At 40.4% G+C, this 12,994-nt stretch overlaps 1 protein-coding gene across 1 annotated transcript in view; it reads right to left on the bottom strand.

Moving 5' to 3' along the window:
• Positions 1-4,045: 4,045 nt before the first annotated feature.
• Positions 4,046-12,994, bottom strand: part of LOC137095532 (protein argonaute-3-like) — a 255,766-nt gene continuing 246,817 nt past the window's right edge. Inside the window, exon 19 of the mRNA XM_067462306.1 lies at positions 4,046-6,775. Within this exon, the coding sequence (XP_067318407.1) occupies positions 6,748-6,775 (28 nt within the window). The 3' untranslated portion in view covers positions 4,046-6,747. The remainder of the gene's footprint in view (positions 6,776-12,994) is intronic.

Below are 12,994 nucleotides of genomic sequence, written 5' to 3'. Positions count from 1 at the left end.
GCATTATGGTGTTTGTGGAGGATAGTGGCAGGGCTCTTGGACATGTGTTCATGGCACTCACTGGAGGGAGTGCTCTGTCCCTTGAGAGTGGTCTGGCGGCTCCTGAGCAATGTGAGTTAAAGCTGTTTGTAGAGGCTGGAGGCCCTCTGTGTAAGTGGTTCTCAACCTTCTTAATGCCGTAATCCCTTATGAATCATAATGTAAATATCTGATATGCAGGAGGTACCTGATACGCAGGTCAGTGTTTTGAGGTTGAGACTCATGACAGATACATCTACACCAGTGGTTCTCAACCTTCCTAATGCTGTGAACCCTTAATACAGTTCCTCATGTTGTGGTGATCCCCAACCATAACATTATTTTTGTTGCTACTTCATAACTGTAATTTGGCTACTGTTATGAAATGTAATGAAAATAACTCATATGCAGGAGGTATTTTCATTCACTGGACCAAATTTGGCACAAATACCCAATATGCCAAAATCTGAATACTGGTGGAATTGGAGAGAAGAATGAGTTTGTCATTTGGAGTTGTAGTTGCTGGGATTTATAGTTCACTTACAATCAAAGAGCATTCTGAACTCCACCAATGATGGAATTGAACCAAAGTTCACACATAGAACTCCCATGACCAACAGAAAATACTGGAAGGGTTTGGTGGACATTGACCTTGAGTTTTGGAGTTGTAGTTCACCTATATCCAGAGAGCACTGTGGACTCAATTATGGTTCTGGACCAAACTTGGCACGAATATTCAATATGCCCAAATATGAACAATAGAATTGACATTTGGGAGTTGTAGTTGCTGGGATTTATAATTCACCTATAATCAAAGAGCATTCTTAACCCCACCGGCGATATAATTAGGTCAAACTTCCCACACAGAACCCCCATGAACAACAGAAAATACTGTGTTTTCTGATGGTCTTTGGCAACCCTTCTCACAGCTCCTCGCAACGCCCCCCTCCCCCAGGGGTCCTGACCCGCAGGTTGGGAAACACTGGTATAGATTAACTTGGGAGTTTAAAGAAGTGTAAATGTGTGTGTTTTAAATAAAACTATGGTTTAATTCTTTTTTTAACATACATATTAATTAGGTTTTCAAAAATTGTAGTGAGCCCTGTGTGTCCAGATTCTGCTTCCATTGATTCGACTTTCTAGGGATTGAAAATATTCCAAAAAGCAAGACTTCATTTTGCCAACTGTGTAAATGACATCCTTTTATCATGCCTTTATATATCATGAAACTTGAGCATCCATGGGTTTTGATATCTATGTGGTTCCTGAACCCAAACCCTGCAGATGTCAAGGGTTTACTATACTTTGGTTGTGAGCTACCCTGAATTTTGTGCCGAGAAAAAGGCGAGAGAAAAACAAAATGATACCCTTCAGTGGATCAGGGCTGGCAATTTTTTGGACTGTCAGGTCTTTACATTTCAGTTCTTGAGGCAATGACTAAAAAGCTGATACATGGGAACCTTTAGACAACATTGAATCCTGGTATAGAAAAAGGAGGTTCCCTCATCCCATGGGCTGTAAGGCTCCATCAACTCACCAATTCTATTCTGCAGCCAGTCCTCCTTTTTGGCTTCTTCTTCCTACAGCTGTTGACCTCTCTCCATGCTTGTTTGCTAAGCAGTCTTGGTGCTGTTGCCCAGCAGCCACACTCCCCAAAAGCTCTACTGAAAGAATCCTGCTGCAATTGTTTACAAGGGAGGGAGGGAGGAAGCCATGGCAACATGGAGATGTCATAAAGGGGACAAAGAAAAATGCCAGTCACCTTGATCGCAACAGGTTGCTTACTTGTCCAACTCAGAGGTTGCAACTAGGAGTAGGGGAGCTGAGGGAGGTATCTCTCAACAGGAGAGGTTGCCCATGTTTTAACCTTGGTTGCTTGCTCTTTTGTGAAAATTGCATTATAAATCACTTGTAATTTCTAGGAAACCAAGGCATTGGGTGAGTCTACACTATAGAGATAATGCAGTTTGGGATTTTAACTGCCATGGCTCAATGCTATGGAATCAAGGGAGTTGTACTTTAAGAAGACACCAGCACTCCTTGGCAGAGAAGGCGAAGATCCTGATGAAATTGCAACTCCCTGGATTCCATAGCACTGAACCATGGCAACTGCAATTCTTGTATGTCAGCCTGTGATTGTGTCTGATGTTTATGTTGATGTTCATGATGGGAATGGGGATGATGTTTCTGCTGGTGAGCCTGGCATTGAGGATGACTGTTTGCTTGGGCCTAAGTTACACTCAGAAGAGAGGCCTAAGCTGTCTCAGGAAGATTCACAAGGCCACATTCCTGAGAGAGGCCCTTCACAGCTTTTCTCGGAACAACTGTCTGAAAATGTTATGTCAGGTGCAGGAATTAATGAGAAAGTAGATAACGAAAGTCTGGACAGAAAGCAAAATTTTAGTAAACTACCAGTTGAGCTACAGCAAAAGAGAGATAACAAACCTTTATCTGGTGAGAAGATCAAGTAAAATGCTTTCCTTTCAGTTTTGGGATCTGAAAAAGCTTTATGATGATTCATGGGAGAGAGTTGCCTCGGTCAGGTCAACGTTGTTGTTTTATCACGGTCTTGCTTTCAAGTGCTCTGAGTTTCATGTACCAAGTTTTTGCCAAGCTTAAGATTTGTCAATGAGATTTTCCTGCTGTCTTGTTTCATGGATTCAGGTGCCTTGTTTCATGGATTTCTATGTATTCATTGATCTTGTTTTCCTTTGAAGCTCATGAACTATTTCATATTGGATCTGTATTGATTTGCTATTTTTTACTGCTTTGCCCACATGTATATTCAATAAACGGTTTGCCAATTTTACCAAGCTGATGGGCTGTTTAAGGTCAGAGGTGTTCCTGCCCTGGTGTACGACAATTACATTCTACAGTGTAAATGCTTCTATTGGTGTCCATTGTGCATTGAGTCGCCTGTTAAGGGCTGAAAAATGCGGTATAGAAATAAAGCAAATAAATAATAATAAATAAATAAATTTTAAAGGATGGAGGGATTGTGCTGCAGTATACTGAAGACCCCAGAAAAGAGTATTCAACATGTAGCAGACCTGTTACTGATTTAGTCCAGAAATGCAAGGAGCAAAACCCAGAACACAATGGTTCATCACCTGAAGATCAACACCTATTTCAGGAGGGGGGAGACTCAAGATCATTTCAAAAAGAGCAATTATTTACTACATCAGCAGAAGATTCCTAGAAAAGACTCAATCTAATAATTCTCAAATTGTGACAGAAAGTGGAGCTGTTCACCCCCTATGCTCTGGTCCATGGAAAGGACAGAGATGATGTATGGAGAGTGTCAGGTCTGCTATGGGAAAGCAGGATTCTTTCTTTTTACACTTTGGGCTTTTTTCTCAAGGGAAGAGGAAAGAGTGCATTTTGGAGTCATGATACGTTTGAAGACTCAGATTCTACTGCAGGGAAAACACAGATCTGGTCCTTGGCATTTTTCTTAGGAAAAGAGGAGGCATTTTAGAAGTTTAAGAAGTTTTGGAACTATGTGTTGGCAGGCTGGGGAGCAGGGTCTGGCCTAACAGGTGTGCTTCTCCAAGGAGGGAGAAAAGAATATGGTAATATTTGGATGCATGGTGATGGATGCATGAATATGTGAAGGTGAATGCTGAGTAAAAAATGTAGTTCCCTTAGTTTGTTTGTTAGCCTGAAAAGAAGCAGGGGAGCTGAGGGATGATTTATTGTTGCCACCAATTTGAAAGGAACCAGTATTCAGGAGATTTTACCCCAGTTCCCAATTTTAAAAAGACTTAGCCGATTTGCAATTGAGGTTGCCGATTAGGAACCAAATTTACCATCAAGTTAGGAGGGAGGCTGTTCAATTGCACCTCCTCCTTTATTAAGAAATTAATAACTTAGTAGTAATTACACTGTCTATACTGTAGCATGACTGGAGAGAAGAATGTAGATTTATTTGATTACTTTTCCCTACGTTTCTGCCACCACGTGAGGTAAGTTGTAATATTGTGAGAAATGGCATTTGGTACACAGAATAGACGGAGCTGAGGCAATCTTCAAATAAAAGTTAACAATTTTATTAAGTACACAGCGTGTGGGTGCAAGACGTAACTTTTCCTTGTTGCACCTGGAATAATACTTGTAACTTTAACAGTTCATTCTTTCAAGTAACACAGTATCTTTCTGACGTAGAGCACTTGTTTCAGACAAAGTTTCCATACAGGGATGTTTCCCTTAGTTGATCCTCCCTAGATCAAATACTAAGTAAACTATTATTTAGCCTCTCCTTAGACTAAAAGAATACCAGCTATGTTTCACCATTCGGCTGCACTAGCCTGAGAAACTTCCAATAGCCAAACCCAGCTTTTCAAAGCCTCAAAGCTTTGCTTCACAAGTTACTCCGCCACCTTTCCTTTCCTTCTCTCCCAACTCCTAACTCCTCACTCCTCTGAACCTAACTCCTGACTGCTCACTCCTCTAAACCTAAACCCAAACTGATTTTTAACTGTCGTTTTTTCAAACTCTCCCCTCTAAGCTCCTCCCACTTCCCTCTCTTCTGCATCGGTCTCCATGGCAACACACATGGAGGACTCCTCTGACTTAGGCCGCTCCAGCATTACTGCAGCCAATCTAAACACAAATACAGTTAAAATCATACAATTTATAATCAACTCCTGTACAGCCAATGTAACTCTAAGTAGTCTGTGAATCCAATGTAGTTACGTAAAATCTGTATGTCTGCATGTCAAATGTCACTTTGTGTAAAAGTCCTGTAAAAGTCCCATTGAAAATTGCAATAAAAAGAACCTTTGTTTACAAAGTATTTGTGACAAAGCAAAACCCCATCCTTGCAGATTCCCACCCGAGACACATATCATTAGCAAATTCAGGACACATAGGTCTGAGTACTGCAGCAAAGCTTATTTATTGCAGTTATTAGTGAAAGTTACACTTCAAATCAAAGCAAAGCAACACTAAGTAATTATTTTCCTTTTTTAAAAAAATGCACACAGTCCTTCCAGTAAAGACAAATGGACCAACAACAACAACAACAACAGCAAAAAATCCAAAACAAAGCACAAAAGGAGTGGAATCTGTCACAGACAAACAACTTTGGGGACAGATTTGGCTCAGGAGTTCCATGACTGAATTTAGTATGGTGACAGATTTGCAAGCAACAGAACGAGAACTAAAGAGTGTGACATCAGAAATGGCCTGATATGACATGTCATAATATAATGTGCTGACTCCCCCCACCCGTTCCAAATACAAATTAACAAAAAAATAAAGGTACTAACAACTCTGAAAATAACGATTTGCCCAGACTTTTATTACTATTTCAGGGTGATTTCATGACCATGCTGGGTACCCAAACACGGCGACCAAAGATCAGAGGCACTGTGCATTCTGACTGAATGTGACACATCTTCCTACACTGTAAAACAGTGGTGGTCAATCTATTTGGCTAGAGTACCACAAACTACCTTTCCCCGCCTCAGGTGTAGACAGAGAGGCAGTCAGGAATGTAGATCTCATGGTCATCTCCAGCTACTATCCAGCTGTGCCACACACCTCCATCAACTATGCCCCACCTTAAACCCATGCTATAAATCATGTGCCAAAGCTGTTTTGCTCATAGCATATGCATTGTGATTGCTCTGTTGAATTTTAGTCCTATTGTAGTTAAGACTGTTTTAACATTTACAATAACCTTTTTTATTTCAGCATTCCCTCCCTCAAATACAGTAGAATTGTGCTTATCCGACATAAACGGGCCGGTGTGGTACTTGACACCTAGAATACTAACAACAGGGACTCAAAGGGTGAAGGCAAGGCAATGCATTGGGGCTAGAGCGGCCCAGCAGTAAGTGCTCAGATGTGGAAGAGGAGTGTGGAAATCACAGAGGGAGTGAGAAGGACGCTTCCACTTCTGGACCTGCCACTTTCCCCCCTTTCCTCTCCCCTCCTCCTCCTCCTCGTCTTGCCCTTTTCACTTATTGGGAATGGAGAGTGAGTTGGGGAGCGCTCCTTTAATTGAAGGGGAAATGCTGGAGGAAAAGGGAAGCATCAGATAAGAGCACTGGATAAGGTGGGATGTCAGATAAGCAAAAGTTGGATAAGCGAGACTCTACTGTAAAAAAGAAAAGAAACATGTTTAAAAAGCCAAAGCTACAAGACCACAAATCACATTCCAACATTTTTGGCAGTCTGGCTATTGGAAATTCTTTCAAAGTGTCTGCTTCTGTGGCATTTATCTGAGATTTATCACAAACACAATGACACACCTCCAACTGTGCTCATGACTTGGGTAGAAGAGGAGGTGGATGCCAGTATGTCAATGGCTGGTCTTTAGAGGCTAACAAGGTCTAGCCTTAATTCAACCAAAAGTGTTAAGAGCCAAACACCAACCTTTAATGATTCTGATGGATATGTGACGACACTGAAAATACAGATGATGAAGACAAACTGGAAGAAAACATGAAGAAGCTAAAAGGTTTTGGCAAGGACAGTTTACTTGGCAGGGCAAGGAATGGAGGAAGAGGGGACACACGATTCCTGGGTCATCGGATTACATTTTAAAAAACATACTGAAATACAGTTTTGCTATATATATATATATATATATATATATATATATATATATGCCTACCAACCCGTCCATCCTCTCCCCAATTTATTGCAACTCACATTTGCAATACAAAGAGGCACACACGGTCAAGGTGGTTTGAAAAGTAAAAAATTGTAAAGGCTTTTTCATCAATGCACTTGCCATCCATCTGACCACCTGCAGGAAGGAAAACCATGAAGACAATCACAGACGCATCCCACTGGCTCAACATGAGCGCACTTTTAATTTTATTTTAGGAGAGCGGGGAAGGCAAAGGACACCCAGAGATATATATTCTATGCAAAATTGGCAATGCCCTACAAAACAAAATAATGCTTTTGGGACTTTCATAACTATTGGTGTTCACTTAAGGGCAACACCATGTTTTCAGGTGAAGATAAAGATGTTCTCATCATACAGCAGGATTGTGAGGAAATATGTCCTAGCAATGGCCCACAGAATAGTGCTGGTGTCACCAATGGAAAGCCCTCAAGCAAAGGCAACGGGACATCTTTAATGTATTTTGCTATATATGACTTATAGCAGAACAACCACTTGGTGCAGAGCTAAGCACGAAGAGGAACCCACCATGAATGGAATGTCTTTAGAATGGTGATTTGGTTTATCCTCTTAATTACACCTACCCTGCTCACAGAACAAATATTAATACTAAATACGGCTTCTGCCTATTAAGGAAGCCCTTTAAGGGAAGTGACATTTTCCGCATGTATATGTCTTTCATTTGGGAAAACCTTGCATATACCTCCTTGTCCACTTTCACACAGGACAAATACACCTGGGCCCATTTTGTCTTGTATACATTTATCTTGAAAGGGAAGTCTTCCAATTGTGTGTGACTCAACACCTACCTGTATTTTAGTCAACTGCAGTAAACATGTGATTATCCTACACCGAACCTACCCATACAGTTAACAGTCGTGCAAAAGAGCCCTGTATGACCAGCTAACTACAAATAATTTAAAGTAACCTTTCCCTACCTTTCGCAAGGGCCATTTATGCCAAAGCCATTGGTGCCCATGCCAACACAGAGCGGTCCAGTGCTAATAAACATAGAGAGAAAAATGGGGAAGAGATCCCACATCTCTTCAACTGATGGATCGACAAGCTTGAAAAATACTTCACTTACTAAGCTATATGGCTGTGCTTATCAAACTAAATATATACTTGGAGCCTCTGTCTTCAATGTACAAGTACTCAAAATGGTTACCTTATATACTCATGTATAAGTCTTGAAAATTTTAACATGCAATGGCTAGCTCATAGACAAATCGCAGAACATTATAAAATGGATAAACAGTTATTTGAATTTGCAATAGTTGAAACAGAATTCAAAAGCATATTATATTCAAAGGGTTACCATGTGACTGCCAACATGTGTAAAGGCAAAGGTAAATGTTTCCCCTGACATTAAGTCTAGTCATGTCTGACTCTGGGGGTTGGTGCTCATCTCCATTTCTAATCTGAAGAGCTGGTGCTGTCCATAGATACCTCCAAGGCCAGCATGACTGCATGGAGCACTGTTACCTTCCTGCAGAAGCAGCACCTATTGATCTACTCAGTTTTGCATGTTTTCGAGCTGCGAGGTTGGCAGAAGCTGGGGCTAACAGTGGGAGCTCACCCCGTTCCACAGATTCAAACCACCTACCTTTTGGTCAGCAAGTTCAGCAGCTCAGTGGTTTAGCCTAGTTCACCAATACTGTACCTTAACACTTATTTAAAAAGGAACCACCCCCTTTTCTGAGATAAGAACCTAGCCGGTCAATTTATACATTAGTATATAGGGTACCTATACCCACATCTCAAGTCTAAGGAAATGCCAAACTTGAGTACAAAACTTGAAAAATTACTTTTGGGACTACACCTGCCAGAAACATCCCAGTCATCTTGGGCATGTTAGCCAGATGAATTTTAGGAGTTCAAAAAGGCACCCTTTTCAAGCTCTTGTTTTAAAGCGCACACAACCTGCCTTCCACAAGTGAATGATACATTAGCCTTCACAAACAGATTGATACTCAAGCACTTTCACACAACCAAAACACCAGACTGAAAATTGTCTGAACAAGCAAACACGGAGCTCAAACAGAACAGGCTTAATGAAGTCAACATTCAAAGATACTTAGGACAAAGAATATTTCCCTAGAAAACACGTGGACTTTTCTCATGCCCTACATTGATTGGAATTGATTTTTGCATGTCTTTCATAATGAAACTCAAAAGCTAAGCCTTTTAGTTTTGCTTCACACACACACACACTATTACATCGTACCAATAAAGCATGTTTGAAAACCCTGCAAATATTAGTTGCATCTAAGCCAAGAATGGGCAAACTTTCTAACTTGGGGGCTGCATGCTAGCAGCTGCCCAGTGATGGAAGAAAGGAAGGGAAGGCGGAAGGAAAGAGAGAAGGAAAGAAGGATGAAAGGGAGGGAAAAAAGGATAGGAGAGGGGGAGGAAGGAGGGAGGAAAGACAGAGGGAAGAAAAGACAAAAGGGAAGGACGGATGAAAGGACAGAAGGGAAGGATGGAAGGAAGGGGGGAAAGGAAGGGAGGAAGAGAAGGATAGGAGGAGAATGAGAGAGAGGGAAGGAAGGAAAGACAAAAGGGAAGGGAGGGAGGGAAGTATGGAAAGAAGGAAAAAGAAGGAAGGAAAGGAGGAAGAAAAGGATGAAAGGAGAAAGGGAGAGGGAAGGAGGGAGGAAAGAAGGAAGGAAAGAAAGTCAAAAGGGAGGGAAGGACAAAAGGGTGGAAGGGAAAGATGGTTGGATGGAAAGAAAAAAAGAGGGAAGGGAAGGAAGGACAAAATAATGGAAGGGAAGGATGGAAGAAAGGGAAAGAGAAAGGAAAGAGAGAAGGAAGGAGAAAAGGGTGGAAGGGAAGGATGGAAGGAAGGACAAAAGGATGGAAGGGAGGGAAGGAGAAAGAGGAAGAGACAGAGGAAGGAAGGAAATCATTGGGGGAAGGAAACTGAAATAACATTTTAGTGCAAAGTTTTTCTTTTAGGCTATTTAGACTTTGCACTAAAATGTCACACTGTTCCACACAGTGGCTTTTAATCATTTATCAGTACCATTCCTTCTCCTAAATATAACATGGTCCATAAACATTTTGGTCCTGACCCAGGGGAGACAAACCATGTCGTGACCCAACACTACAAGTGATACAATCATGAACTTGGCATGTTTTCCCTAAATATTTCAGTTTCCTTCCCCCAATGATATACAACTTTGGGAACAAAAACAAAAATAATCTACAGCACCATCTTCTTAAAAAGGCACTTTGAGGACTATTTTACATTCCATAAATAAATCTCTTCAAGATTTCAATGGCAGAACTACCTCACCAGAAGTCATATGAACACAATTCTAGCAAGAAAACATTGTTGTGGCTCATAGGACTAGCACTCTTTGTTAACATGTCACATCCCACAGTAGTGATGTTCCAGTTTGCTTTTTAAGCAAGACTACTATTTCTGTGTTGGGTCTCTATCACCATAATAAACAAACTCAGATTAGAGAGAATATGTTGGGAAGCCATAACATAGGGCCCTGCCTTTACCAATTTTATCTCTCCGGACAGTGAAACTGCAATATTATTTACAAAGCAGGATGATTAAAGGCCTACTCAATGCTTGATTCCGAAACACAAGAATGCATACGGGGAAACACAACACATGGTCAAAGGACAGCTTGAAGAAGTCCGCTTTTCAATCTTTAAGAATGTAGTCTCGCAGGTAACTGCCTTTAGAATCACCCTGAAAGAAAGCTATTGGAAACAGATGTTACTTTTAACATGACACATCTAGAACTCCAGAAGTATTCATATGTATGTGTGGACATGCAAACACACACCCAGAATCTGAAACCAAACAAACTATTAAGACCAATGCCTTTAGGAGTGCCACTTAGATCAGTAACAAACTTGGCCAATGAAGTCCTTGTGTGTTCCTCTTCTACTATTGGCAGGCTAGCCAAAAGACGATGGAAGAAAAAAACAAAACAAAACAAAAAACATTCCCTCGCACATGCCTAGATGAAATGAATTGAGACTGTGCCTGACAGATAGCAAGCCTTATGGCACAAGGGAAAGTTTCTGTCCATGGCAGAGTTTGTTCTATTAGCTTAGGGGTGAATTGTATCTAAGGGTGCATTTACATCAGTGGTTCCCAACCTTTTTTTGATCAGGGACCATTTTGACCAGGGACCACTCACCAACATTAGTACCAAAAGCTTTGCAAATCAGTTTTTGGTCAACTTTAGATTTCGTTTGGTTATTTGGAGTGCTGATTCAGAAAACTGCATTGGATAGACCACATCAGCTCTAGTTTCTGTTCCAGAACATATGCCATGCAGTAGTCGCCATCTGCCCACTCACAGAAAACCATATTTATCTAGAGCTGATATTTCGTGGGTAGTCAGCCTCTCCCCTCCTAACATCCCTGTTGTCTCAGCGCTATAAGACGGTTTCGCGAGACCATGGTTAAAAGGCAAAAGTGTAGTAATGGTGAGGCCACGGACCATATTTTTGTTCTTTTTTTAATATAAATTTTATTAAAGTTATACATAAATACATGGATAGAGGGAGAACAATATGTAGAAGATAGTGTGGTACGAAAAATACAGGACAAACCTGTAGTTACTACGTCTCCCGAGAAGAGTGGGGGGGGGGTAGGGGGGTGTATAAGGAAGAGGTCAGGTAAGGATGGGGGAGGAGTGGGATACTGGGGGGGGGGGAGGGAAAAAGGGGGGTGGGTTGGGGGATAGTTAAAAGCAAAGAAATTCCATCTATTCAAGGAGGATTTTTACAAGTATTTTCAGGTTTATTTCTATAGCGCTTCTTCCTTCTTTGTAGCTTTGTTTTTGTGATTTACTCTTTTTAGTAGGTAATATCGATTTTCCATTTCCTAAAATAGCCCTTTACCGAGTCCCAATTCGTAGATTTGTTTGGAATACCATAGTTTGGTGTTATCCAATAAGTCAATTCATCCATGGTCATTATGTCAAGGATTTTGTTAAGCCAGTCTTCTCTTTTGGGAGTTTCTTTCTGTTTCCATTTCTTAGCATAAACGATGCATGCTGCTGTGGTTAAATAATGGAATATTTTTTCCTTGTTCTTTTCACCCCCAAGGTCGTACATTTCTAAAAGAAAGAATTCTGGTTTATTTTCTATTTGTATTCCTAGGATCTTTTGAATATCTTTTTGCATCATTGTCCAGTATTTTTTGGCTATGGGACAAGACCACCAAATGTGGAAGAAAGTCCCAATCTGATGGTCACACTTCCAGCATTTATTCAAAGCGTTTTTATAGCATTTTGAAATTATTTGGGGCGTTAGGTACCACCGATGGATCATTTTGACAAGATTTTCTTTCAGTTTGTATGAATAGGTTAGTTTCATTCTTTGGTTCCAGACCTTCTCCCATTTATTCAGTTCTATTTGGTGGCCTATGTTTTGTGCCCACTTAATCATTGAGTCTTTTATTTGTTTCATTTTGGTGGTCCACTCTAGTAGTTTTTTGTAGATTTTTGTAATGAGTTTGTTATTTGACTTCAAAATGCTATCCCAGAAGCCATTTTGGTCTGCAAATTCTGTGCCTTTATCTATTTTGTAGCAATCAGCTAGTTGTCTGTAGTTCAACCATGAGAGATTGGGAAATGTTTCTTTGATTTTCTTTTCATCTTTAAGTATGTGTTTTCCTTCTGTCTTCTCTAAGATATCTCGATAAGTGGGCCATTGTTGCCAGCCTATTTCTCTCCAGTGGAAGGCTAGGTTTTTATTTGCTAGTAACACCCAATCTCTAATCCATATGAGACAACAGGCTTCATAATAGCACGTCAAATCCGGAAGGCCAAGACCACCTCTTCTTTTGTCATCTATGAGTATTAGGCGTTTTATCCTGGGCTTTTCCCCTTGCCAAATAAATTTAGAGATGGTTTTGTTCCATTCATTGAAGATGTTGACATTTCTAATTACTGGCAGGAATTGAAAAAGGAATAGCATCTTGGGCAGAATGTTCATCTTTATGATTGAAATTCTCCCTAGCAGGGATAGCTTCAGATTTTTCCAATTATCTAGATCTTTCTGTACTTCTTTCCATTTATTTTCATAATTGTTTTTTATTAATTGAGAGTTTTTAGCTGTTAACGTTATTCCTAGGTAGTGTATTTTCTCTACTACCTGAAATTCGGTTAAGTTGGAAAGCTCTTCCTTTCTCTTTTGGGACATATTTTTAGTTAATATCTCCATCTTTTTTTTGTTTATTTTTAGGCCTGCTACGTTGCCAAACTCTTTGATTTTCGTTATCCATTTAGAGATTGTTTCTATGGGATTACTAATAATGCACATTATATCGTCCGCAAACGCCCTTAGTTTATAACT

This window comes from Anolis sagrei, chromosome Y (genome assembly GCF_037176765.1).
Source record: "Anolis sagrei isolate rAnoSag1 chromosome Y, rAnoSag1.mat, whole genome shotgun sequence".
In the NCBI taxonomy this organism is placed as follows: Eukaryota; Metazoa; Chordata; class Lepidosauria; order Squamata; family Dactyloidae; genus Anolis; species Anolis sagrei.
This window is presented reverse-complemented; position numbering and strand designations above follow the sequence as displayed.